At 42.4% G+C, this 25,770-nt stretch overlaps 2 protein-coding genes across 5 annotated transcripts; one reads left to right on the top strand and one right to left on the bottom strand.

Moving 5' to 3' along the window:
• Positions 1–3,533: 3,533 nt before the first annotated feature.
• plp1b (proteolipid protein 1b) lies at positions 3,534–6,424 on the top strand (the record flags this gene model as incomplete). Its single annotated transcript, XM_083697236.1, has 7 exons — positions 3,534–3,573; positions 3,939–4,125; positions 4,383–4,539; positions 4,823–5,000; positions 5,353–5,426; positions 5,709–5,774; positions 6,294–6,424. The coding sequence occupies 7 exons, from the start codon at positions 3,534–3,536 to the stop codon at positions 6,366–6,368; spliced, it is 777 nt and encodes a 258-aa protein (XP_083553362.1). The 3' UTR covers positions 6,369–6,424.
• A 1,064-nt stretch (positions 6,425–7,488) lies between these two features.
• On the bottom strand, positions 7,489–13,358 carry LOC310824515 (uncharacterized protein). Of its 4 annotated transcripts, none has more exons than XM_083697232.1 (10): positions 13,222–13,358; positions 12,426–12,465; positions 12,130–12,226; positions 11,654–11,818; positions 11,477–11,557; positions 11,027–11,080; positions 10,677–10,778; positions 8,645–10,357; positions 8,150–8,252; positions 7,489–8,007 (listed from the first exon to the last, which is right to left on the bottom strand). In XM_083697232.1, exons 2-10 carry the CDS (start codon positions 12,433–12,435, stop codon positions 7,909–7,911), a joined length of 2,424 nt encoding a protein of 807 aa, XP_083553358.1. In that variant the 5' UTR covers positions 12,436–12,465; positions 13,222–13,358; the 3' UTR covers positions 7,489–7,908. The 4 variants fall into 4 exon arrangements, with proteins under 4 accessions (XP_083553358.1, XP_083553359.1, XP_083553360.1 ...); XM_083697233.1 differs by having other exon boundaries at positions 7,490–8,007; positions 11,654–11,810; XM_083697234.1 differs by lacking the exons at positions 11,027–11,080; positions 11,477–11,557 and having other exon boundaries at positions 7,490–8,007.
• Between the last annotated feature and the right edge of the window lie 12,412 nt (positions 13,359–25,770).

Here is a 25,770-nt window from a genome sequence, read left to right as displayed (position 1 = left end):
GTTGTTTGTTTATATGAATATAAGGTTAAAGAGAAACATTTGTAAGTATTTTGTAATTGTATGTATAAACTACCTGAATCAATCAGATTTGAAAGGAGTTTCACGTAACATGCAGAAGCAAGCTGAACATCAACCATGGGCATCCCTAACAGAACACAGAACTCATAGTAACTTTTGAAGCATTGCTATCGAAGGCTCTTTTGGATTCAATGTTGGCCACTCTTTACAGTAGCATACTGTATGAGTGCACTTCCCACTGAATTATGATCACCTTGCTTTCTTTGATGCTATCATAGAACACAGTTGACTAATAATACTGTTTAATCTAAATGGGCTGATTAAAGATTTTTTGGAACTGAGTTGTCTTAATGTAAAAATCCATCAACATCTCTATTTGTGAATCAGACAGGGCCAGTCTAATTCAATGGTATCACATTTAAAGATTAATTAAGCATGCAGACTTAGTGCAGACAAGTGCTAGCAAATATGAAAACTTGAAAATACATTTGAGCAATGCACACATAGGCAATGCATACATCAGGGCAATCAGGACCCAACCAGTTGAGACACATCTTTGGGATATTTAACGACCAGACTTGTTAAACTGCATGATGATATTTTCGTCAAGGGCTTTAAAATGAAAATCAAAGATGATAAGAGGGTACAGACGCACTCCAAAAAGACAGTGTGGTGTTTGCTCCAGCTGCACACTGGTTCCATTGTATGGACTGGGCTTTGACATCAACTGGGTCAGGGATGAGGGAGGGAGGGCAGCAGCTGTACCCAGCCCTCAATGTCCCCTTGTTAGTTTACTTCATCAATGTCACTCACTGGTATTTCCATGGCCTGTCTTTTGTTTTGCTCTTTTGTCTGTATATTCTTCATATCTCTCTGTTTCTGAAGATGCTGCACCAACCAGCCCAAGCCTGCTCTCATTTACCATGTGGTGTCTTTTACGTGCAGCAGACAGGCAGCACACATATGCAGGCCATGAATAGCCTGACTGCTCACAGAAAAAGAACGGTGCCGAGCGCCCACACACTGATCTAGCGTCCACTAAGCGTCCAGCAAATATTAAGATCAGACATAGGAAGCATAGGAATGTTGCAGCTTGTAATAGGTGAATATCTCATATTCAGATAGGGAGAAATCTGGAGCTATATGGTGCTATATGATTTGGAATGGTAAATTATATGAAAAGTTATGCACTGAGGTGTATTTGATTGATAGCCTTTACAGCATTTACACATTTGTAAATCAAGGGTCTCATCATACATCGATACAACTTGTACAGTAAATTACATATAACGCATATGATACTTAACCCATTTACAAAGGGAAATATGCACATTTGAAATAGAGCCTGCCGTGTTAATACCCTGAGAAAATGCTACAAGTGATTGTGTGCATCTGGTGTGAGTGAGATTGATTGAAATGCCACAAGTTTACACACTGATGCTGATGTTACGAGATAACAAGAGTAAACTTCTTATTGGGGTCTTTGACCCCTGCACTGTCCTCAGTGATGAACCCATGGCTGCATAAGTGATGGTCGGCGGTTGAAAAGGGACTTTGTGTCTTTAAGATGTGTCTCTGGGAGCTGGGGGTCTGTCTATTGTTGGTCAGACAAAAGCACGAGTCAGATTCATATAGGAGTGGCGGGGAATAACTTCTCATATCCTCATATCACAGTCACAAAGCTGCCAAGCAAAACTTCAATAACCCCATACTTCTATCTGGACATGGGTGAGTGTAAAACTAATGTTTAGAGTTTTTGGGCTATTTGTCATCAATGTGCAAAGAGTGTTATCTGTGGTGTGTATCTCATAAACCAACTTCATGGTTATTTTTGAAAATATGATATGTATATTTTCATGTTTAATATGTGTATTCATATATTGTGGTTGCTAGTTTTTTTTTTTTTTATTGACTGATATGGTAGATGATATTGGTGATATTGTATTGTCCACCTGTGGATCATTTATTTATTACAGATTAGTCTTATCACAAGACAACATTGGACCTACCTAGATACATAGATATGAAACCTAGATATGATTATACAGATAATTTTAGTCTTATTATAATTACTTTGAACTAAATAGTCATTTTAAAAAATACTTGATAAATCACGCTTATTGATAATTATTACTCTCAACTTTTTGGTTTGACAAATTGGAATATAAAACTTGTGAATCAAAAAGGCTGTATATTCAGGATCATGAAGTTATCAGTTATGTTAAAAAAATAAAGTTCCTCTCATCTAGCTAATCAGTGTAATCTGTTTAAGAGAAACTGGATCATAGAAATCACCGGGGTTCACAGAGACAGATGACTACTGATGCCTCTCAGGAAGAGGTCATGCAAGGTCGCTCATGTCAAAGGCTCTCACACTCCCACACTTGTCGCAGGCATAAATAGCACATTTGCATGAAATTCTGCGTTGAATCAACAAACTTTTCCTTCACACATTCAAACATTGGTCGTCACTCTGCACAATATTTCCAGTTACAAATTTGGAATGGTTTAGGGACCTGATACCGATGTGCATCCCAGTGGTGTCTTTTGCTGTGATTTCATTTAGAGGGTACCATGGCACATTTGTCATTCTAACTGCCATTTCAGAGCACAGCTGAAGAGGGGGCGTCTGACTGCAGCCAATGTCATTTTCAGGGAATCAAACCATCTCCCAGCTGCTGCTGTTTTTATTCGAAATAATGTGTTTAATTCATATCCTCTGTTCCTCCTGACTACTAAAATCACATTGAAATTACAGGGGCATTTTACCAGTGTACGACAATTGTGGCAACTCAGTCATATATAATGGATGATCATGACAGTGTTCCCTCTTACCTTTTACCGGTTTGTAGATCAAACAATTTTGATGAGAGGGTTGTTGTTGTGAAGATTTTTCAATTACTCCACCCATTCATTGTGCTTCCGTTCACACTTTGAAGACTTGAACCCCACCCTGAGCTGTGATAGACACTCAGTGCCATGGTACCAGTCTGTGTGTGTGTGTGTGTGTGTGTGTGTGTGTGTGTGTGTGTGTGTGTGTGTGTGTGTGTGTGTGTGTGTGTGTGTGTGTGTGTGTGTGTGTGTGTGTGTGTGTATGTGTGTGTGTGTGTGTGTGTGTGTGTGTGTGTGTGTGTGTGAGAGAGAGAGGTGGTGCTATGGTCTTTGTTTGTTTGACATCGATGGCCTTTGTTCCCCTCCGCTCGTAGCTAAGACAAGGGGCATTGTGTCTCCAAACACAAAGAGTAGCTCTTTCTCAAGGCCCCAGGAGCCCACCCTTCACTGCCCTCTCTATCCCTGCCTGGTGACGTCTGTGGCCGGTGGTGAAAGAGGGTTGTACTATGGAGAGTAGGGGCTGAGCTGTGAGGGGTTGGCAAGAGCTGAGGAGATTTTACATGTGGATGAATCCAGTGCAGAGAGAACTGTTTTTTAGTTGCAATATCTTGCTGACGGTCCTTTGTATCACCGGTTTCTATTAGACTCTTGCTTGTTGCGGAGCACAAGAGCAAAAGCAGCCAATGTTTCCGGTCAGGCAGCCTTGGCTTTGCAAAGCCTTAGGTGCTTCTTTCTCTCCCATTCCTACCTCTACAGCCATTAACAGTCTGGATGTTTGCTACCTGCTTCACCAGCACAGCTTACATTGAAGGAAGTGTGTGAGGTTTCAGCCAAGTCAGTGGCGACTAGTTTTGTATGGACGCTTTACTGGGATACTCTGCTCTGCACTTTCGCTGCTGTTAAATTTAATCTAATCTTTCTGTTGCTTTCATGCCTGTTGATGGATGTTGATGGATTTGCAGCAAAAACGGGTTCATTTCCATAGCTCCCAAGGAGGGTGACTGGGGTCACGACCGTGACTTAGATGTGCTGTGTGATAGTGTGTGCGGTGTGTGCCGCGTGTGTGTTGATATATTATTCCCCCTCAGGTTGTTATGATTGCTGTATCCGCTGCCTTGGGGCAGTGCCCTACCCGTCCCTGGTGGCCACTCTGCTATGCTTCGCTGGCATGGCACTGTTCTGCGGCTGCGGGCACGAGGCACTGGCTCAGACCGAGGTCCTGGTCGAGACTTACTTCGCTCGCAACATACAAGACTACGTTGTCATGGCCTCCTTGTGAGTGGCCCATTTTGAATCAACATTTATACTGTAAAATGTTCACTTTTGAGTGCAGAAAACCTGTTTGTTTGCTTGAAAACTTTGTGTTGTATGTGAGGATGGGAATGCTAAAACCAGACCATCAACAGGGGTAGAGCTCCTTCTGTAGTAGTAGTAGCCATGTCCTGGCATTCTAGGCTGTTTGAAAACAGACCCTTCTTAAATCTCCTTTGGTTACCATGGACCATTGACCTGTCCTCATGACTCTGTTGCAGCATCAAGTACTTCCAGTATGTTATCTATGGCCTGGCTTCCTTCTTCTTCCTCTACTGTATCCTGCTGCTGGCTGAGGGCTTCTACACCACCAGCGCTGTCAAGCAGACCTTCGGAGAGTTCAGGAGCACCAGATGTGGCCGCTGCCTCAGCCTAACGGTAAGGAAAGAGGAGGGGAAAGATGGGGTGGGAGGTGGGGGGTGGGGGGACATCACGTTCATGTTTGGCTGCCAAATGAAGGACTGCTTATGAGCAATATACTGCAATAGACATTGAGAAACTATTTGAAACAAAGCTACCAATTATTAATTCGATGGGATTGTCTTCTCACCCGGAGATATTAGGCTTAATTTCATGTTAGAAAGTTATGAGGTTGTGTAAGATACTGTATTACCCTTAACCAATAACTTCCTGTGACCCTCTGTATGGCTTTCTCCCACAGTTCATCATAGTGACGTACATCCTGGCAATTATCTGGCTCGCAGTGTTTGCCTTCACAGCCATACCTGTCTTCTTCTTCTTCAACATGGCACAAACCTGTCACACCATCAACATTCTTGCTGAGACAACACCAAGCATCAACCAGCATGGTTGGGTGTGCATGGATGCCAGGCAGTATGGTGCGTTCTGTCTGTCTGTCCAGACAAACCTGTTATAACTTAGAGCCAAGGAAAACACTGTGTTTCTAAAGAAGAGGACGTCTGAGTCTTACAATCTCCTTCTGTCTCTCTTCCTCGCTCCCTGACATGAATATACAGAACTGGGACTGAGCATAATGACCTTAGATACAATCACCAAGGATAGAATGAAAAGAAAGATATGCAGGACAAGATCTATAGGCCATAGAAAGCTGATGTCTTGTTGTTGTGGCATCAATCAACATGGAGAGTATACCCAAATTAGGCCAAATTATTGTCTTCTTGGTTTGTAAAGTGTTCGGCTTTACATTCATGAGTCATGCTTTTTTTTTAGGACTGTTACCTTGGAATGCAATGCCAGGGAAGGCATGTGGAATGACCTTGGCAGCCATTTGCAAAACAAGAGAGGTGAGTTGTCCCCAGTTCTGTATCCTGTTATAAAACCTTTGAGAAAGAATGCTTGTTCAAACTATTGATAATACTGTTCCAACAACAGCATGTAACCTTTTCATGTGCTAAAAACTCAGAACTAAATGATCATTCTGAAAATCAAGGTAAAATATGTTCACTCTATTGCCTAAGACACCTTATATAATCTAAACAAGGAATATTGAAATACATTATATGCAGATGTTGAGACCACATCATTCTACACTGACTGGCTCTTATCGGTCTTATCTGTTTTTGCAGTTCTATTTCACATATGACCTGTACATAGCTGCCTTTGCTGGTGCAGGGATAGCTCTCTTGGCTTTGGTGAGTAACGCTATCACTTAGACCAATGTGGCAATCTTTATTAGGTACAGAGTATGATTTGATTGACATCTCTATTTGGCTTAGTTGGAGGCATACCATTAAAGAGGTCTGAGGTTGATGGAATGCTCATTAGCAGAGAAAAATAAAAGGCAGAGAAAAGAAAAGTATGTTATTGACTGTCCATCAGCACAGTAAGTATTTATTGATTTTCCACAATGATGACATAGATAAGGTAAGACTATGAAAGCTCTCCAACCACCAAATGTCTCTGACTTACATTCTACAGTATGTATTGATGGTAATACTAGGTACATAACAGTGAGAAATGCAGCACAGAATAAGAGGCAGTGTTGTGATGCTTTATAGCCTACTGGGTAAAAGGGATGTCAAGGGAATGCAGCTGCTCTTTTAGAACTTGCTTGCAGTTTTTCAAACCATTAGTTTGTTTTGTTCTCTGTCCCTCTCTCTCTCTCTCTCTCTCCATCTCTCTCTCTCTGTCTCCCCCCCATCTCTCTCCAGTTCCTCTATGTGGTAGCCACCACCTACAACTACGCAGTGTTGCGGTTCCTGGGCAGGAAAGGGATTCGCTGTTAGGCACTGAGCCTTGTCTCCATCCGCCCATTGACTTGGCCTGAAGACGGCAGTCACACACGCACCACTGAACTCCACATCCATCTCCACACAAACCTGCAACTTGGATCACCTACACTGCTGGCTGCTTCCCTGGAGGACTCCAATAACTGACCAATGGTTCATCTGACCGTCTGGTTTATCATTTGAACAACAGGCTAAGGGATGAATAGAACTCCTGTTCATAACATCCAGCCCCTCCCCTGCTCACATGTCTTACTCCAAGTTCTCAGCCCAGGAGGATGATTCTCTGAAGTTTGTTGCTCATTTTCATATTGGATGTAGTGTCTCTGGTTTTGGTTCGCTTTTTTTTTTTTAAGCTTTAGTGATATGGCACTGATGTTATTGGCAGAGTGTGGTATGTAGTCTCTGTTTATCCCTTTGTAACTCTCTATTTCTACATTTCTTCATGAAAATCACAATTTTACTGAGTTTTGAGAGTATATGCAGAGTTCATTGCAAACAAATTGCAAATTTGACACCTGCATCACAGCAGATGACGTGGGTTAGACACACTAAAAATATTTAGAGAACATGAGTGACACAGAGAGATGACAGCTTGTCATGCTAATCAGAACTAAGAAATCAACCCCAACCCCTATGTTTACTGATATGTATATAGATTGTGGATATGATCTAGCTGCTCGAGCCTTAAGTATAGTGTGTATTATGCAGTAAATGAGCTGTCCATCAACTAAAGCAAACAGCTGAATGTGCCAAAGTTCTGAACAACATTAAAATGGAATGTCTGATGTGGGTGTCTCTCCTTTGTAGCGCTCACTCTTGAACCTATCCTGTAAGTCCCCATTGTTTGTCCTTCTGATTGATTATTGTACGGTATGTGGGGTCCAGAGAAACCCTATTCCAAGGAGATTCTGAAGTTACCTAAATGAAATGCACAATTTTCGCTCCCACACAATAAATATGTTAATGCTCTTTGCTTTTAAACAGTAGCATTTGATTTCCAGGTGATTTCTAGCTGTTGAGTGGCCTACTATGCTATTTACATAATTAGGTTGTGTAAATGATGCTGTGTTGAATTGATTGGCAATTAAAACAATGTATTAAACCTTTTGAACCTGAGGTATTGAAACTGTGTACTTTATTCTCATACAATTGTCATGGTGCAACAAAACTTCTAGTGAGATGTCTGTATTGGTGAAATAATAGTATTGTCACAAATCAAAGTGAAGTAAGATGTAATTTACATTCACGTTTATTTGTATCTAAATCATAGCAACTACCATAACTTATTTAGACATTGCTATTCCTCAATTCAATTTAAAAGTTGTCAACTGTGAATTCACAGTCAATGCAGATATACAGATCTTACAAATAGGGTTAGGGTTAGGGTTAGGGTTAGGGTTAGGGTTAGCATCAAACTAAAATATATTAAGTAATCTGCCAAGAATGTGGCTTCAGTGACCGCAATCCTGGCATGTCATACAGTATGACTTGCATGACATTGGTGTGAACATCCCATGGTGAGGATAGCTGCTCAGGCCTAGAACGTTTTTGCGAAGCAGTTCTCACAGTGGATCACTAGGCCATGCAGAAACATACCAGTCAGCATGTCTGCCAAGGCCTTGCTGCATACCCCACACTGCAAGGAAACATTCAACTCAGTTAGTAGAGTAGTGCAACAAAGAGAGCTTCAATACAATATCAACAAAAAATAAATGCTCTGTTGTCAATTGCACAGCAAATTATACTTAAACAAGTACAGATGTAGGGGAGTAAAGTACCTTGAAACAGTCTGGGTGGCTGTAGATTGGGGGGTCATTGATTGTGATCTTGACATTGCCATCAATTGCCTTGTCACAGAATGAACAAATGGCCACACCATCCCTGCAGGGGACAGGAAGAGTTTATCACTAATCAGAACATACGTAACACCTGTTTCTAGGCATAGAAAACACACTATATACCCTTTGGTATGGGCAATATTGATGTAGTTGTAATTTTTCATTCTCAATCGAAACAACTCGCTCTTTCTTCATGAATGGAAGTTGAATGGATTATGCTGGTTCAACTGGAATTTGCACACACACTGTAGTATTGCATAAGAACTGGGAATAGACATAACATGCTGTTATCTAACCCTGTTATTGTATGCATTGACTGCAAGTGTCTTTGGATGAGGGCAGCTAAATACCTAAGGGTGTGAAACATGTAAGCAGAATCTTCTATCTAATCTAACAAAAGAATCAGGACAGATTTTTGTGACAGGGTTGACTCACGATGTTTCAGGGTTAGTGTTGACGGCCTGTTGGTCTGGTGCTGATTCCTCTGAAGGTTCTTTTGTAGGTTCTATTGCAGGTTGCGATACAGCCTCCACATCGGATTCTGCCATAACGTCAGCCACAGTTTCTTCTGCAGGCTTCACATCTAATGCCTCCTCAAGTTCAATGGCACTTTCAACTGATGATTCCTGGGCAACCTCAACAGCTGCTTCAGCCACACATTCAACTTTAGATTCGGTTGCAGTTTCAACTGATGATTCCCTCTCTACTTCAATGGCAGGCTGGACTTCAGGTTCATCAGCTGAGTCCACAACAGGTTCAATTGCAGGCTTAACTGGTGACTCCTGATCAACTTCAACATCAGTATCAACAACAGGTTCAACAACAGATTCAACAACAGGTTCAACGGTAGATTCTACAGCCAGTTCAACAGTGGGGGCAAAAGCAGTGGGGGCAACAACAATGGGGGCAACATGGTCTTCTGCAGATGATTCCACAATGGCTTTGGGTTCTTCTGCAACTTCAACAACTACATCTGTACATATTTGTGCAGTTTCCTGTGCAGCCCCAATTGTTGATTCTTCTTTCAGCTCGAGAGTTGAAGGCTTTGCAGGTTCTGTGGCAGGTTCTGTAATAGGTTCTTGCTTTGCCAGCTCGCCTGCAGTTTCTTGACCAGCACTATCATCAGATTCCACCACAGATCCTACAGCTGATTCTACAGCAGCCTTCTCTGATTGCACATCCTTTGCCGGTTCATCGATGGGTTCAGCGATGGGTTCTACAGTGGGTTCTACAGTGGGTTCAGCAATGGATTCTACAGTGGATTCAGCGATGGGTTCTACAGTGGGTTCAGCGATGGGTTCTACAGTGGGTTCAGCGATGGGTTCTACAGTGGGTTCAGTGATGGGTTCTACAGTGGGTTCAGCAATGGATTCTACAGTGGATTCCGCACTGGGTTCTACAGTGGGTTCAGTGATGGGTTCGGCACTGGGTTCTATAGTGGGTTCAGCAATGGATTCTACAGTGGATTCCGCACTGGGTTCTACAGTGGGTTCAGTGATGGACTCTACGGTGGGTTCAGTGATGGGTTCTACAGTGGGTTCTGCACTGGGTTCTACAGTGGGTTCAGTGATGGACTCTACGGTGGGTTCAGTGATGGACTCTACGGTGGGTTCAGTGATGGGTTCTCCAGTGGGTTCCACACTGGGTTCTACAGTGGGTTTAGCTATGGGTTCTGCATTGGGTTCTACAGTGGGTTCAGCGATGGGTTCTGCACTGGGTTCTATAGTGGGTTCAGCGATGGGTTCAGCGATGGGTTCTGCATTGTGTTCTGCAGTAAGTTTCTCCACAGTCTTCACTGATGGCTCCCCAACAGGCGCATCTCCAGGTTCCCCAGTAACCGCCTCAACAGGCGCATCTGCAGGTTCCCCAGTAACCGCCTCAACAGGCGCATCTGCAGGTTCCCCAGTAACCGGTTCCTCCACAGTCTTCACTGATGGCTCCCCAACAGGCGCATCTGCAGGTTCTCCAGTAACCGCCTCAGAGGGCGTTGCTTCTGGTTGGTCAACAGCTGCTTCTACAGATTCCTTCACAGATTCTACGGCTGTTTCTACAGGTTCCTCATGAGACCCTCCTTCTGATTGTACTGCTGCTGTATCAACTGATCCCTCTGCAGCTTTTTGGATCACATTTTCTGAGGGCTCCTCAGATCTAAATCGGACACAAAAGAAGTTCACTCACAAACAGACCCTTAGCTGTAACTAAAAAGATTTAGGCACCTATAGTCAGACTTCTGTCAAGGTGAACACCAGCACCTGTCATCATTGTTTTTATTATTTCTTGTGAATTGAATTCCAAATGTACGCAAAAATATATAATCTCATTGCAAAAAACAAACAGGTAAAGTAACCGTCATTGTAATGGTACTGGCAATGTGTGCATTGTGCCTCCCACAGTGAATATATTCAACATCATCATGTTGTCACTATGCCACAGGGTGAATCCCAACCCTCACTGGTCAGATACCCACTTTGTCTCAGCTGGTAGTGCTCTTGTGTCCTCAACGGGGAACTGGGATTGGGCATCTGTTTGAGTGGGTGCAACATCACCATTTGCATGAATGATTGTATCACTGGAAGTGAGTGAGGGACAAGAGACAATGAAATTCAATTGGAAACATGTGAGAGACTGAATGTGAGAGAGAGAATTATTAGAAACATACAGTTATGTTAACAGCAGTCATTATATGGCAAGAGTGCTGCACACAGTATCTCAACAGTTACAACATTTGGAAGAGAGGGAGTGAAGGACACTCTTAACTCTGTGTAATGTACATACAGCAAGGGAGGGTTTTGAGGGATACATGCAGCATTACTATACCTTTTAGCTGTCTGGCTCTTTCTGAATAGGGGACTTACTGGGGTGTCTACAGATCTGAGGCAAGAGAAAAGTCACACCTCAAGATGTAACCTGTGTGTCAGGGCTATGACAGACTATCAAATAGTACTGTGGGCTCAACAAACATGTCTCTATACATAACAATGAGAGATTAACATGCTGTGAATATTTTAAAAAGACAAAGAGCCTTATTCAATCACAACCGGTTTCTGGGGCAAGCCTGAGGCGAAACTTTATTTTTCTTGTTCTGCAACAATTTTAACGGTTTGAGAGAAACTAAATAAGCATATTCTAATTTGAATGCTTCTTTAGGCAAAATAATAATTAATTTAACCTTGCCCTTGAAACCTGGATACTGATTTCATTTTATGTAAGAATAAGAACATTTTAATGTGTTAAAAAATGTGCAATATAAAAAAACATAACACCCACTCAAATTTCTTAGCTGCTAAGAGGACATAGGAATTTTGTCTGACTACAGGGGGTCTGGTAACACTGGTAGGTGTCCCTGTCCTAGAAAGGAGAGAAAATAGCGCATAGTGAATATGAGGTATCACTGCACTATTCCATTCAAGTATACCATACAGTCAAAGGTCATTGCCTTCTCACCGTTTGGCCAGTGGATCAGCAACTGGTGCCTGGCCATCTGAGCCTGATGTAACAATAGGACTTATGGTCTTTGTGGGGGATGAGGGAGAGTGAGCAGTAGGTGAAGTAACAGGGATGGATTCAGCTGAGGAGAGGCCAGCAGGTTTCTCTGGAATCTCTGGTTTTCTTAAAAGAGAGGGAAACAGTTGGGTTTGGGGCCATATGTTTCTGATAGTCCAGCGTCATTCGAGTGAAATACTCCTCACCTTATGACTTAATTACTTGAAGGACATTTGCTCTCAACTTGGTCAGATGTATTTGTTGAATGGTAGCAATATTGTAGTGTATTAAATGTAAACTGCGATAACTTCCCTCTAATAGCTCAAAATAATTACATTTTTAAGTGCTCCACACATGTTTTTAGACAGGAATGAAAGTATAGTTGTCTCTATAAAACAAGTCCTAAATCATGGTGGTATCTGGTCAGCATGGGTTACCCTGGTTTATCCTCTTGTTCTGTCCCACCACGAATCCAACTGCCATCGCATTTCAACGAAGTCCGCACCTTTGTGGTCCGAAACACCAGCTGTCTGTCTGTTACACACACACACACACACACACACACACACACACACACACACACACACACACACACACACACACACACACACACATACACACACACTTCATATCATTATTGCGTACCACTTAACTCATATATCACTTTTGTACAAGAGCAGATATGTTTTATGTAGGATTGTGCCCCTTTATGAGGCCTTGGAGTTCAACACACCTATTGACATGATCCAGATCACTGCTTCGATCAGAACAACCTGTTAGAACAGAAATCAGAGGTTGGAATTCTGATGACGTATGTTAAGGAGTAAGTACTAGAGATTACACAGAGGTGACTACTGTAAAGCCCGCCGAGTGAGAGATCTAACCCTTTCATTCTGTCAAGATTCCATAAGCATGCTGTGTGCCTTCTCTAGCAAGGAATGACAAAACGTTTCAAGACAGGCCTCCAATCCAATAGCAATAGCGTAGTGTACATGCATTGTAGTTACACTGCAAAACAAATGTGCAAAAAAACAGTAGGAAATTGTTCTTTTTGGAGAGACTGATTTAATGGACCTAAAAGAAGTGAGGAGACTACTTCTGTGATAACATTACTGGCTGGACATCTGTGACAGATGTGTGACACATTTGATATTCATTTCATTGTTGTGTGTTCTACTCCCAATACTTGATTCTAAATTTCAATTTACAATCAAATAAATGTACTGTCCCTGCCCCCCCCTCTCTCTTTCTCTCTCTCTCTCTCTCTCTCTCACACACACACACACACACACACACACACACACACACACACACACACACACTGTTGAGTAATACACTATTCACTTTACAGAAGTTGAATATTGTGAATGCTGCTATAATGAGCCTGCATATCATGCATATACTGTATTCCACTGCATGGGAACTGTCTAAGAGGAATTGAGAATAAACCATAACATCCCTCCCTTACAGGTATGAAAAAGGATCTTCAGGTTAGTACACAACATAGGTGAAACATAGGCAGCACTCACCTATTAGAGTCAGTCTGTTACAGTAATATAGTCCAGTTGATGCACAGTGCCTTGTCTTGGTCTGTGGCAGATCCTCCTCTAGTCCTCTTCCTCACACAGGTGTCTTTGTCTATGGGATGGTTGAGACCTGAAGCTAAGGATAAATGACAGAAGACACAGCAGAATGGAGGAGTGTGGCAGGGGGAGGGCTAATGGTTACAGTCAAAAACAAGAGTTAGAAAAAAACAAATACAAGTAAGGAAGTACATTCCTCAGGATATGGCTGAAGGGGCTAGGAGAATCTAGAGAGACCTGTTCTTTGTCACTTGTGGCAGCTAAACTTTACTAGCCACATACTCACTCAGAAATAAACCATATACCATGACTAACTGGATTTACTCAGAGTTGTCTGGCCATACCCTCATAGCTAAGCTTTAATATCAGGCCAATCAACATCAGTTAGTTTACACCATAGTGATACCATTCGATTTCAGTGTGCCTGCCAGTTTCAGAGCTCTTCTCCACGCTCCTCACCCATCCATCTGAATCTTGTGTGGAATCCAGTAGAACCACCCAGGGCAGTTCGATGAGAATTCTCTGCATGTTTTTGACAAAAGGTACATTGTGATCTGTTCATGTTCTTGTTGCATGACACAGAACAAACATATGCAAAAGAACAGGTGAGTGAGGGTGAATAGTTTGCATGACACAAGGAAGTATAGGTACAGCACATCGATACCTGTTTGAGAAATGCAATGCATTATGTGTACAATTATGTGGTTGAGATCAGTAGCAGCACCCAGGCCAGCCTGATTGAGAAGTACATTAAAGAGGCAATCTGGGATTCAAACAACAATTAAGCAGTCACCCCGCCACTTCTTTTGGAGGGTTGGGGCTGGAGAAATGTTACCTCTCTCAAATTCATAGATGGAGCTATGGATCCAAGGACTGACCATCCATGAGATCAAAATGATAATTTTGTATATATAGTGTTTGTTTACAATAACTTTGTTTACAAACAATTGAGTAAAACAGTTGACTTTGGCTAATGAGGCATTTATACATTTTATTCTTTAAGAATGAATGGCTATATATCATTCATTTAAACATTTATGAACCAATCCCAGATTGCCCCTTGAATAATGATAACAGCCACTATGTCATGCAGTGAGTGCAGGTTGTTTCCACACAGGCTTTAGAATCTCTGTACTAAATTTGACTATCTCGTTGATGAATATGATATATCATATCATATAATGTTAGTAATATAAGAAACCAATTATCAAGTATTACTGCCTCTTTTGCTGCTCATACTGTAATCGTTATGATTATGAGATAGATTTAATCTTAGATTTAAGCAAAACTGAATGGCATACTTGAATACTACACATCTTGGAGTGAAAAATTAGTGGAAAGCCCCAGTCAAATTCCTCCTCATCCTGCACTAGCTAACAGAGGGTGCAAGCATGACATGTTATTGCTCAAAACCATGAACGGTATTAACGATATCTTCAGGACAATTCTTCGCGTGACAAATGAACATCATATTGGACATAGTTTTAGTTTTCATCCATGTTGTCATTGCATCATGGGATAATTAGCCCTGAGAGAGAGACACATATTTCTATTTGTATAAACTCACAGTATTGGAATCCTTGCCTGAAGGGGCTAAGGTAGACGACAGTATATTTACACATGCGTCTTTTTCTGAATGCAATTTCCTTCTTTCTTATGACCTGACTTGTTATTGAGTGCCTCAGGAATGCAGGTGAGATACCAGATAGATGACGCTTAAACAAGTGTTGTGTGGACTTAAAGCTCTACGGGGTGTATCTGTCTGCCTCCGAAATCCTCCTGTGGCAAAATATCCAAAGATGAAAAGATCTATGCCAGTCACATGGATAGCCTGGACATGTGTATAGATGTATGAGATATGAAATATAGCATAGACTTCATCGTTGCCAGTGGTATCACCCATGATTGTGTAGCCTCTCGTCTCTACGCCAGCAGAGGCTGGTGAACATGGTGTTGTAGCCTCAGTGAGGGAGACAGGGTGTCTGGCTCCCTCTAGGGGCCAATCATGTTCAGATGTAGCTCACAATGGAGCAGATATGAAATATTCACCAGCCAAGGCTCCGTTTGACCCCAAACTTCACCTCTGTGTACACTGAGTTAAAGGGACTACATGGGTTGAGTCATCATGATTTATGAGGGGGGAAGTAGAATGCTTCCTCAGTACAGCAGAGGTTGACGTAGATCTCTTGGCCAGTCTAATTTTTGGCAGGAAGAAACAGCCATCAACACATGAATCTGTTTCTACAGTAATATCAGGATTTATTAAATTTTCCTTCCATCATATCATCTGGAGGACCATAGCTTCCTACTGTAAGTAAACAAATCAATCTGATAGTGTTAACCCACAACAGAGCATTTTAATAGTGCTCTATTGGTAAACATGATTTGAACAGAATGATGAAAAACTCAGGAGATAATTAAATCACAATAGCTTTGAGGGGTAGCTATTATTGTATCACACTGTATGTGTGCAGTGTTTCAATGTTTGCAAGTAGGACAACCTTTGTGTATGTTTCCTGTGGTGTAGCAATGTGTGTGTGTGTGTGCGTGTGTGCGTGCGTGCGTGCGTGCGTGCGTGCGTGGGTGCGTGCAGGCGTGCGTGCAGGCGGGAGTGCGGGCACCAGGCTGTACGTCAGGCTGAAAACCTGATGAGAGAGTTAGAATCTGAAACACATCCACAGTGGTTTGTCAGGGTGTGAATTCGGCAATTAATCTCCAGCTGTCCTTGTGTCATCCGCCTTGGAACAATAGCAGGAACCTCCGGGCCTTCCCACCTCACTCTCTCTTTCTGTTTGCATTGGTTTTATCAATAAAGACGCAGTTTCTTAAAGTCTGTCCTCCATTTGTTCTCCAAGAGTTGCTGAATAAATACCTCTTTCAGACCAAACAGTCTCAGCACCTTTATCCTATTCCAAACAAATAGTCCATACCAAGTCGTTTACAATGGCTGGGTCCTCCCCTTGGTCTGGGACTTCTGAAGAGCAATATTAGGTTGGTAATGATATCCTACTTCTCAAGCCAAGGATACTATGCACATGGTTATTTACCACAGTTGTGTGTTGTGCCACACCCTCTCTGGGGAATTTAGTATATTAAATGATCCAGATTGTATGTCATAGATTTATTTTTGTTGTATAGATAAGCCTTGCCACCTCTTTCAAACCATTGGTCCTGAGAGTTGCATCATTATCTTCAGACACGTAATTTGTGGATTGAATGTTTGATTCTATCAAAAATCATTAGATGCAATAGTTGTCACCACTGTCTATCGGATTACTATGCATGACGTGTGACTTTGTCACCTGTTGTGAGATGGGCACGTTAAAATGTTCTCAACCTTGTCAATATTGACGTCTTCGCCAGCTGTGCTCATAATAAGTTGAATGCGTACTAATAATGTATTAATTAAGCATTCATGGGACTTGGATGTACAAGCATGACTGTGACTTGAATTTGATTTGGATTTATTTTGTGCATTCTCACACAGATGCTGTTGACTTATCATACAGAGTGCTGAAGTGGTCAGGGATCACAGGTCAGGAGGGACCATCCTCTCATCACTGGCTCCAGTTTGTCGCCTGGTCTTTGAGGAATTTGCTCAATATGCCAAAGTCCTTTTTGGTGATCAGTTACATAAGTCCTGCCTCTGCACATAACTGGGGCAATAAGGTCAGATCAATACATTCTCAGATTAAGATCATGGCATCTGAGATCAAACCACATAATAGAATAGGATCTCATCTCTTTCCCTCCCATGATCAATTAACTGACGTTTATCAGCACCCAAATAACAAGTCGCTATAGAGGTACAGTACACTCTAACATAATAATAATCATATATGCCATTTAGCTGACGCTTTTATACAAAGTTACTTACATTGCAGTGAGTGCATACATTTACTCTAAACCACCTCCATGCTCCATCAGTCCCGTTCAGAACAATGTGTACAGATCTGAGCAGGCTCTGGCTCATGAAGTCATGTCTCCTTGAGATTGTTTATCCCTGCCCTTGTTTCTGTTATACAGAGCAGAGGCATTTCCTTGAATTCTGTACCAGGGGTGCTAATGCCTTCGTATTTGAAAGGAGAGATGTTTCCTGAACTGGTTTACTCTGGCTATGAAACAGCTCCTGTGAACGAAGGGGTCTGAGTTATGGAAAGGGAGATATCAATCATGGAACATTTCTGCTTGTAAATATCGTCCAAGAAGGAAGTTGCAAAAAGGGAGTTAGAAGCGATTATTGTGTCTGAGAACACATTCACTGTGAGAAATCAGCCAGGATAAGGAACTGGGAGTTTATACTGTGAACAAGCTACTGGAGGACATCTGAGACCAATAAAAGTATTTTCAGTTGATGTACAGAGCCTTCGGAAAGTATTCAGACCCCTTCACTTTTTCCATATTCAACTCAATTCAATTTATTGAGTGATTTGTTGTTGACATTTTTGCATTTTAGCTAATCTTAAGAGTGTCATAGCAAAGGGTCTGAATACTTTCTGAAGGCACTGTATGTCTATTGTCCACATATGAAATATTATGCCATATTAAATGCTTAAAACATGTGTTGTAATGGTGCAGGAGGCTGAGTGTCAAGATAAGAGGCAGATAAGTGGTCTGCATTGCGTTATTGAACATCTTATACTGTAGTTTAGTGCAAAGGACTGCCAAACATTACTGAGCCTACAGATGCCTGTTTCTCCACATGTCATCTCTCCACTCTTCCTGTCATACCTTCAGATGAGTTGGATTGAAATAGTGGATGTTCCATGCTGTCATATAATGCTGGTCTGGTCATATCATAATTTAGCTGTGGATTGTGAACTGACCCCATCGGTCAGACCCTGTTCAGTGAACAATGCACTCTAACAACTGAGGTTGTCTGTTTGTTAACTGCCATCTGACAAGGGCTATCTCGATTTAGTTGTCAGCTCAATTTCAGTATTATATAATTTACTGGATCAGCCAGACATTGCCCTATACACACTTCATGTGTAACTGGACACCATCAAAATGACACTTAGGTGTTTGAGTTTTGAGGTGGTCCAATATTGGCTATCCTCAAAGCGAGCATATTCCTTGTTTAAATGCTATGACTGTCTACCACAACAACAACTAAAGTTAAAACCAATAAAGAATCAACGTTTAGTGACTGCACGGCCATAATGCATATCCTTACCCTTACATGTTGTAGTGTAGGCTACTGCTATATAGGCCTAAGTGATTGATTTACATTTTAAGAGGATCAAGATAATGACGTCGTCAAATGTTTTGTAATCAAGAACATGAGATAAGTACCGCAAATTCAGCAAATCGCTCCACTCACAGACGGGGCGGGGTAATTGTGTCTTAGCCTATAGTGCGCTTTTCATTGGACTGATGTCTGAAAAGTTTTGAGCTTTCCAGGGTCATTCGCGGAATGATTGAACACGATGGGGGACATAGAGCGGTATCGCAATGGACACATTTGTAAGCAGTAGACGACCAAGTAAATAGTCAAATGGACATGGCTGGACGTGATCGCTGAAATGTAAGTTATGATTGCTCTATTACGAATTATGAAGAGGATCTAATGCAGTTGGAAACGGTTAATCTATGGCGATTCCAGGTTATTTTTAATTGCAATAATATGACGTAGGCGACAGTCGCTTATTGGCAATGTAATTGATACACGCGCTATCTGTCTATTTCTATTCTCTGTTTATTTGGTCTTGGAAAGTATGTACAATATTACTGAAATGTTGCCATTTTATTTATGGAAGATCAGCTCGATACTTATTGTCAGTAGACACACATAATAATAATAATTTGATCATCAATTATAACTTTCCATTTTGGTGCGCTGCTAACCAAGTTAACACCGCAATGTTGCCTGTAGAAATAGCAGCAGATGTATGTTTTCATCTAAGACAAATTGTATGAATTAGAAATCATCAGCTAATTCCACGGAGCTCTTAAAATAGAATAGCCTAATTTAAATGATATAATTAACCACAAGTATAGTTCACTAGTAGTAGTTAACTTTTTCTCACCCTCTGTAATTACATATATTCATATCAAAGATGAAGACCATCTTTTACAGACTGCCAACCAGTGCTCTAACTGACATGATTCTTGTTCTAACTTTTCAACTCTATCCATGCAGAATTTCTGGCCCGTCAATGAAGCTCCACTTCCAGCTCCGGTGACATTACAACTGAAGTGACCTCGATGGATCCATCACTCTCACTCACCATAACCCCACCACCTCCCCCATCTACGTCTCCCCCACCCCCACCTCCTCCCCTGCCCTCGAGCTCTCAGACCAGCCGTGACGTTCTGCAGCGCTCAAAGCTGCGCAACCTTAACTGGGATCTCATACCAAAAGAGAAGGTGGAGGGGCGCCAGAGTGTTTGGACCAGTCCTGATGAGTTCCCTATTGACCTAAACTCGCTGGACGAGCTTTTTAGACAGCAGAGGGCGGGACCACCCAAGACGGGGGGCTGTTTACACCGTGGTCTCAGACTTATTGGCTCACCTCCTCGTACTTCCCCTGAAAAAGTGAGCGGCCAGGTTTCATTTTCAAATTGTCAACTAGTCTTACTGTAATTGTGGGAAAATGTGTATTTTAGGTGTGGTGCTTTTATCATACTGGAGTAACACGTTTCTGTCTGAAAACATGATTAACGTGTGGCTGTTGATTGTTGTTGTGACTGTTGTTTTCTAACCCCATAGGTATCACTTTTAGATGGGAAGCGCAGTATGAATGTGGGGATTTTTCTCCGGCAGTTCAAGAGGTGAGAGAGTTGTTTGTATTAGCCCACTTCCAATAGATTGGCATACATGTAATTACCTGAGACATTTACAGCAGAGTTGGGGTCAATTCCATCGATTCAATGTATTGAAAAATCATCAACAATGTATGTACTTTTTTCAATTATCTAATTGGAATTCAATTCAGTTCCCGAATTGACAGAACTGAAAAGGAATTGACCTGAACCCTGATCTGGCCCATTGTAACCCATGGTTGTCTCATGTTCACAGTGCAGTCAGGGAGATTGTAGAAGATGTCAGGATGGGGGCTGGGCAGCGCTATGGAAGTGAGATGCTCAGTGAACTCTACAAACTGCTACCAGACACTGAGGAGGTACTGTGGAGTTCCCTCTCTCTCCTCTCTCTTCTTGTCTCTTTGTTGTGGTCTTTGGTTTCTGTGCTGTCCTGACTCTGTCACATGCTCTGTAGGAGAGGCGTCTGAAGCTGTACCGAGGGGAGCGCAGTCAGCTGGAGGAGCCTGACCTCTTCATGCTCCTACTGGTGGAGGTGCCCAGGTGATTAAACATTACTCTACTACACGTTGTTGGGCTTCCTTCTGCCCAAGACAAAGCTGCCTAATACTCTCTGCCCTGTTTCTCCCACTACTTTCTTATTCTCCTCAGGTTCTTCTTTACTTTTTCTAAAACAATTCTAATAGGAGTTTTTTCAACCTTTTTTCTTCTTCTCCCTTTTTCATGTTTAGTTTTCGCTTGCATCTGGATGCGATGATCCTGCAGCAGGAGTTTGACCATGCCTTAACTTCACTGTGTGGGAGAGCACGTTGCTTGGTGACAGCAGCCACGGGTGAGGAGTCAGCTTTTAGCCAGAGTGATACTTTTGACTTTCTCAGATCATTGGACATAAGAACCCACTTATCTCAGCTCAATGTTTGACAAAGCGTACTTTGCACTGTTTGTTGTTATTGATGTTTTACACATTGATCAAGAAATACTTTTCTTGTAGTGTCTTTTTTAGTTGGATATTAATATGGTCATACGATATTAATAGTCTCCTCTCTCTCTCTTTCTCAGAGCTTTTGAGATGTCCAGAGTTGCACTCTATCCTACGGCTCGTCCTAAGGGCAGGAAACTACATGAATGCTGTGAGTTGCAATTAGCAGTACAAACATATTTTATTGGAGGAAGAAATGTCCATTAAACATGACTTGACTAATATATTTTGATAATGGTGAACATACTCCTAATCTCATGCTCAAATGAGAACCAGACAAAAAAGTGCCAGGTAATGTTTCTTGTTCAGTTGGATATTTATTGTGAATGTGATTATGCATCTACATGTGAAGATTGGTTTGAGGGAGTGATTTAATTCTCTCCACAATGTCTTAAAATACAGGGAGGTTATGCAGGCAATGCTGCTGGGTTCCGCATCGCCTCTCTGCTGAAGCTAGCTGACACCAAAGCCAACAAACCAGGAATGAACCTGCTGCATTTTGTGGCCATGGTAACTATCTGCAAAATATCAACAAATAATACATGGACATGAAAAGATGCTTCAGTCCTGCTACAGTCAAACTTGGGTCTCACTTCCAGGAAATGTTATGTCTGCCCCTTCTCAGGAAGCGGTTAGGAAAGACCCAACCCTGCTGTCCTTTCCCCTGAAGCTGAGCCACATGGGTCTAGCCTCCAGGTCAGTGCCACAGTCACACTAGGAGAAGTTGTAGCCACACTACCTCTCAGACAGTTGAAATGACAAAATGTAGATGTAGTATGGCCTCAATGCTGTTATGAGGTGGCTTTGAGTTCTTGCATGTTTTGTTTGTTTTGATTATAAAGATGTCTTTTGATGGTGAATGGAGTTTCATTCCTGAATGGGTTTGATCCTAGCTTGATGACAGATGTAAAGTACTCAGTGATTAAACAAAATTAATTGATTGATTTACTACTTAATTAAGTCCCTTGTTTGTCCCTTTCTTTAAGTCAGAACAATGTGTCTCACTCTCTTTCCTGCATGTTTCCCTCCCATCAGACTATCTGTGGATGTGGTGCAAGAGGATCTGTCTCAGCTGCGCAGCAGAGTAACAACACTGCAGAGGAGTGTTCAGACAGAACCTGCACTCCTGTTGCAGACACAACCCTTCCTCCAAGTGAGTGAGGTTCCTTTGAATGAGTGATATCCCAAAATTAGATGTCATGTGGTAGTGGAAATCATGGTGGTATAATGACTAATGATTCACCATTGTGATTCATCCTAAATCATGTCAGTTGTAGGTGATGAAAGAGAGTTTTGATGTTGTCTGCTGTTCTCAGAGTGCTGATGGGAGACTAGGGGAGGCAGAGGTGGAGGTGGAGGCCCTACTGGAGGCCCAGCAGGCCCTGGTGGCCTTCTTCTGTGAGGATGATGTCACATTTAAGCTGGAGGAGGCCTGCAGCATCTTTCACTCCTTCAATATTCGCTTCCAGAAGGCTGTAGAGGTCAGCATGTCTAAAAACACTTCAAGCTATGTCAGCTAACATTGATATTTAATTGAAATTCTCTTTTTTTAAATGTGCTTGTTTATCAAACAGCCACACACAGTATACATATATTTTCCTTTGTTCTGTCTCTCAGGAGAATGCTAAGAGGGAGCTTCAGGAACAGAAACGGGCAGAGAGGGAGAGGACAGAGCGGGAGCGGAACAGAACAGTAAAGCATCGCTCCATGGCCACCTGCTCCGCCCAGGAAGTGGGGCTCGATGAGAGCCATGATGATCTAGAGACAACGCTGGAGAAGAGCCTATGCCACAAATGGAGCCGCCGCAACCTTAGGAGCCCAGATAGTAGGCTATGCACAATCAGCCCCTTACAAAGCCTGCAGGAGACTAATGGTACTATGGAATCATCTTATACACCATACACTGCTGCTTCACCACAGGCAAAGCCTCAGCAGAGGTTGTCTGGTCTGTCCTCTGGCTCCACAGATAGCATGCTGGTCCACCTTGCCCAGGTGACTCTTCCTGTGGATAGTTCGCAGCCACCTCTGGAGAGTGCTCACCTGCTTAGGCATGTAGCGCCGAAGGTGTTGATCCAGCAAGGCAGGCTACCAGAGGTCTCCTCTACAGAGGTACAGCAGGACACAGCTTGTACACCAGCCACCAGGGAACTGTCGCAGCCTCTGGAATGGGAGCTTCTATATCCCCAAATGGGAGAGACAGTAGTGTGTCACACTCTTGTGAGTGGCCTGCATTCCTTTAAGAACCTGACTCCAACTCTGCCCCTTAAACAGTCCAGCCGCTGCTCATGGCTGAGGGATAAACAGGAGCATAAGAGAGCAGCATCTCCCACAGTCCAGGCAGACAGCATGCAGGACAAAAGGGCTTGTTCACCTGCCCCAACGCTGCAGAAAAGAACTCTGCCCAGGAGCGGGGCCGCTACTGCCAAACCCTCTGCCATCCCAAATGCGAACCCCACTTCTACAATTTCTGCTACTGCCTCGACATCACCCACTGCCATCCCCAGACTCTATGCCAAGTCAGAGGCCGCTTCCACATGGTCCTCACGCCTCCCAATCAGAAACTCAATGTGTTCTCCTCCACCGCCATCCACCGGAGATCACAAAGTCAAACAAGAAAGAATAGTTAGGGAGAAAACTCAAGGCTCGACTGAGCAGACTAAGAGAAAGAATCCACTTCGTCGACTATTAGAAAGGGCAAAACCAGAGACAGAGAAGGAGAGAGAAAGAGAGAAAGAGAGGGAGAAGGAGAGGGCAAAGGAGAGAGACAGGGAGAAGGAGACAGAAAGGGAGAAAGAGAGGGAGATGGCGAAGGTAAAGGAGAGGGAGAAAGAGAGGAAGAGGGAAAAAGAGGGAGAGAAGGTAAAGGAGAGGGAGCAGGTCAAAGAAAAGGAGAGGGACAAGATGAAGGAGAGGGAGAAATTAAAGCTAGAGAAGAAGACGAAGGTAAATGCGGTGGAGAAGGACAAGGAAGTAAAAGTGGAGGTGGTAAAGGGATTAACTCTGTGTGTTTCCAAGCGGCTGCCCCTGTTCCCTGTGCCTCTTGCCCAGTTTCTACCTCGCCGTGCTCTGCAGACCTCTGTTTCCACTACTGCCAAAGTCATACGCTGTGCTGTCGTTGCTGCTGCAGCTGTAAAAAAGGACAGGAGCAGCCAATCCATGATTCCTACGACCCCAGTGTCAAACCTGCCTGGCTCAAAGTCTATGCGCCCCCCTACACTAAGCCTGTGGAAGGGAGGCAGGGGTCAAGTGTAGTCAGTGACCCGGACAAACCTGCAGATTGGACATGGACTAATGCATACATGTACATGTATTGTAATTATCACCCCTCCTCTAACCGAGTATTCTCAAATATGCTGAATCATGTATTGAGGTATAGGGGTGAGCATCTAAAAGTCCACAGTATTCTATTGGTACTGTGTCTGCCTACTAAGAGTTGGGAACCAGAGGATGCTTATGATCAAATGGGTATTGTAAAGAATGGAAAAATAATGTTTTGCTCATCAGACATTGGCAGTCATATAAAGAGTGGGAAGGACATCAGACATTAAGGTTATGTGGAACTTGAGTCAGTGACTACGTTTACATGCACACAATTTGCGAGTCCAATTTTTGCCCTTACTCCAAACAATTTCTCGACTAAGCTGTTTACATAGCTGCAAAAATAACTATTCCGCAAATATTTCTGTTTACATGCAAATGGTGCATACACCTACTAGTGGGTGAAGAAGTCAAACAAGTCTCCTCTCCGCTACTTTTCATCAAGGCTATTGTAAATGTTGCTCCCGTGGTGTGGTACACACTGGTTTTACTTTTGTGCAAATTGTGAATAATTCAGTCCTTTTCATTCACTAGGTTTTCATATCCAAAAGCATGTTTTATCTGTCATACAAGATCTGGTCAGAGTGCAGACACTAGATGACGTGCGCAATTGGCGGATTATGAGCGTGCTCGTAAACGTACTCACTGGCCTATCTGACAAATGAAGAAGCGATCCAATGAAAACAGTTACCAGACCTTGCTCAACGACCCAGTAATTTTTTTCATCCAGCGTAATACTACTTTTAAAAACATATTAAAGATTTCGTGATACGGTGTTTCGCCAACAATAAAACCATTTATAGGCTACATGAATTTATAGCATCAAAGGTCTGAGAAAGTGATACAAAAAGAAAATACTCAGTGGGTCTTCCAAATTGATTTGGAACAAGTAAGTGGGCAAATGAGAAAAAACAGCATGTATGGATGATTAGGTGGTAAAAAAAGGAAGTTGAATTAAGGCATAGTCAACATTATGTTGATTTTTATATCAGGTTTGAATAAGGAGTGATGACAGAGGAGGAGGTGATGAGGAAAACAAACACGGGAAAGAAGATGTGTAGCTTTGGAGGGGAAGAAGAAGAGAATAAGAGAGAAAACCTGGTCAGGAATTATATAAGGAAGTTGACCCTGTCAGCTCTCAGTGTTAATGAATGGAAATTCTGGTAGCTTGGCACTGGCAGTACCGATTCAGTGCTTAGTCATTGAAGATTCAGGATTTCTTCACATTTTGCATTCTACTTATGCTATGTCCCAACATTACACTTTTGAGCAAGGCAATAAAAGCAATACAAATATTATGTTTTCAGTGATATTTTAATTATGCTTGAATTGTGTATATTTGTTGAATAATTTCAACCACTTCACCTATGTACTCAGTGCCCTGTACTACATCTACCAGAATACCGTGCTTTTAGACAAGGTTCCCCGGATGAATGA

This window comes from Argentina silus (assembly GCF_951799395.1).
Source record: "Argentina silus genome assembly, chromosome: 2".
Taxonomy (NCBI): Eukaryota; Metazoa; Chordata; class Actinopteri; order Argentiniformes; family Argentinidae; genus Argentina; species Argentina silus.
The sequence above is the reverse complement of the archived record's forward strand: the minus strand, read 5'-3'. Positions and strand labels throughout refer to the sequence as shown.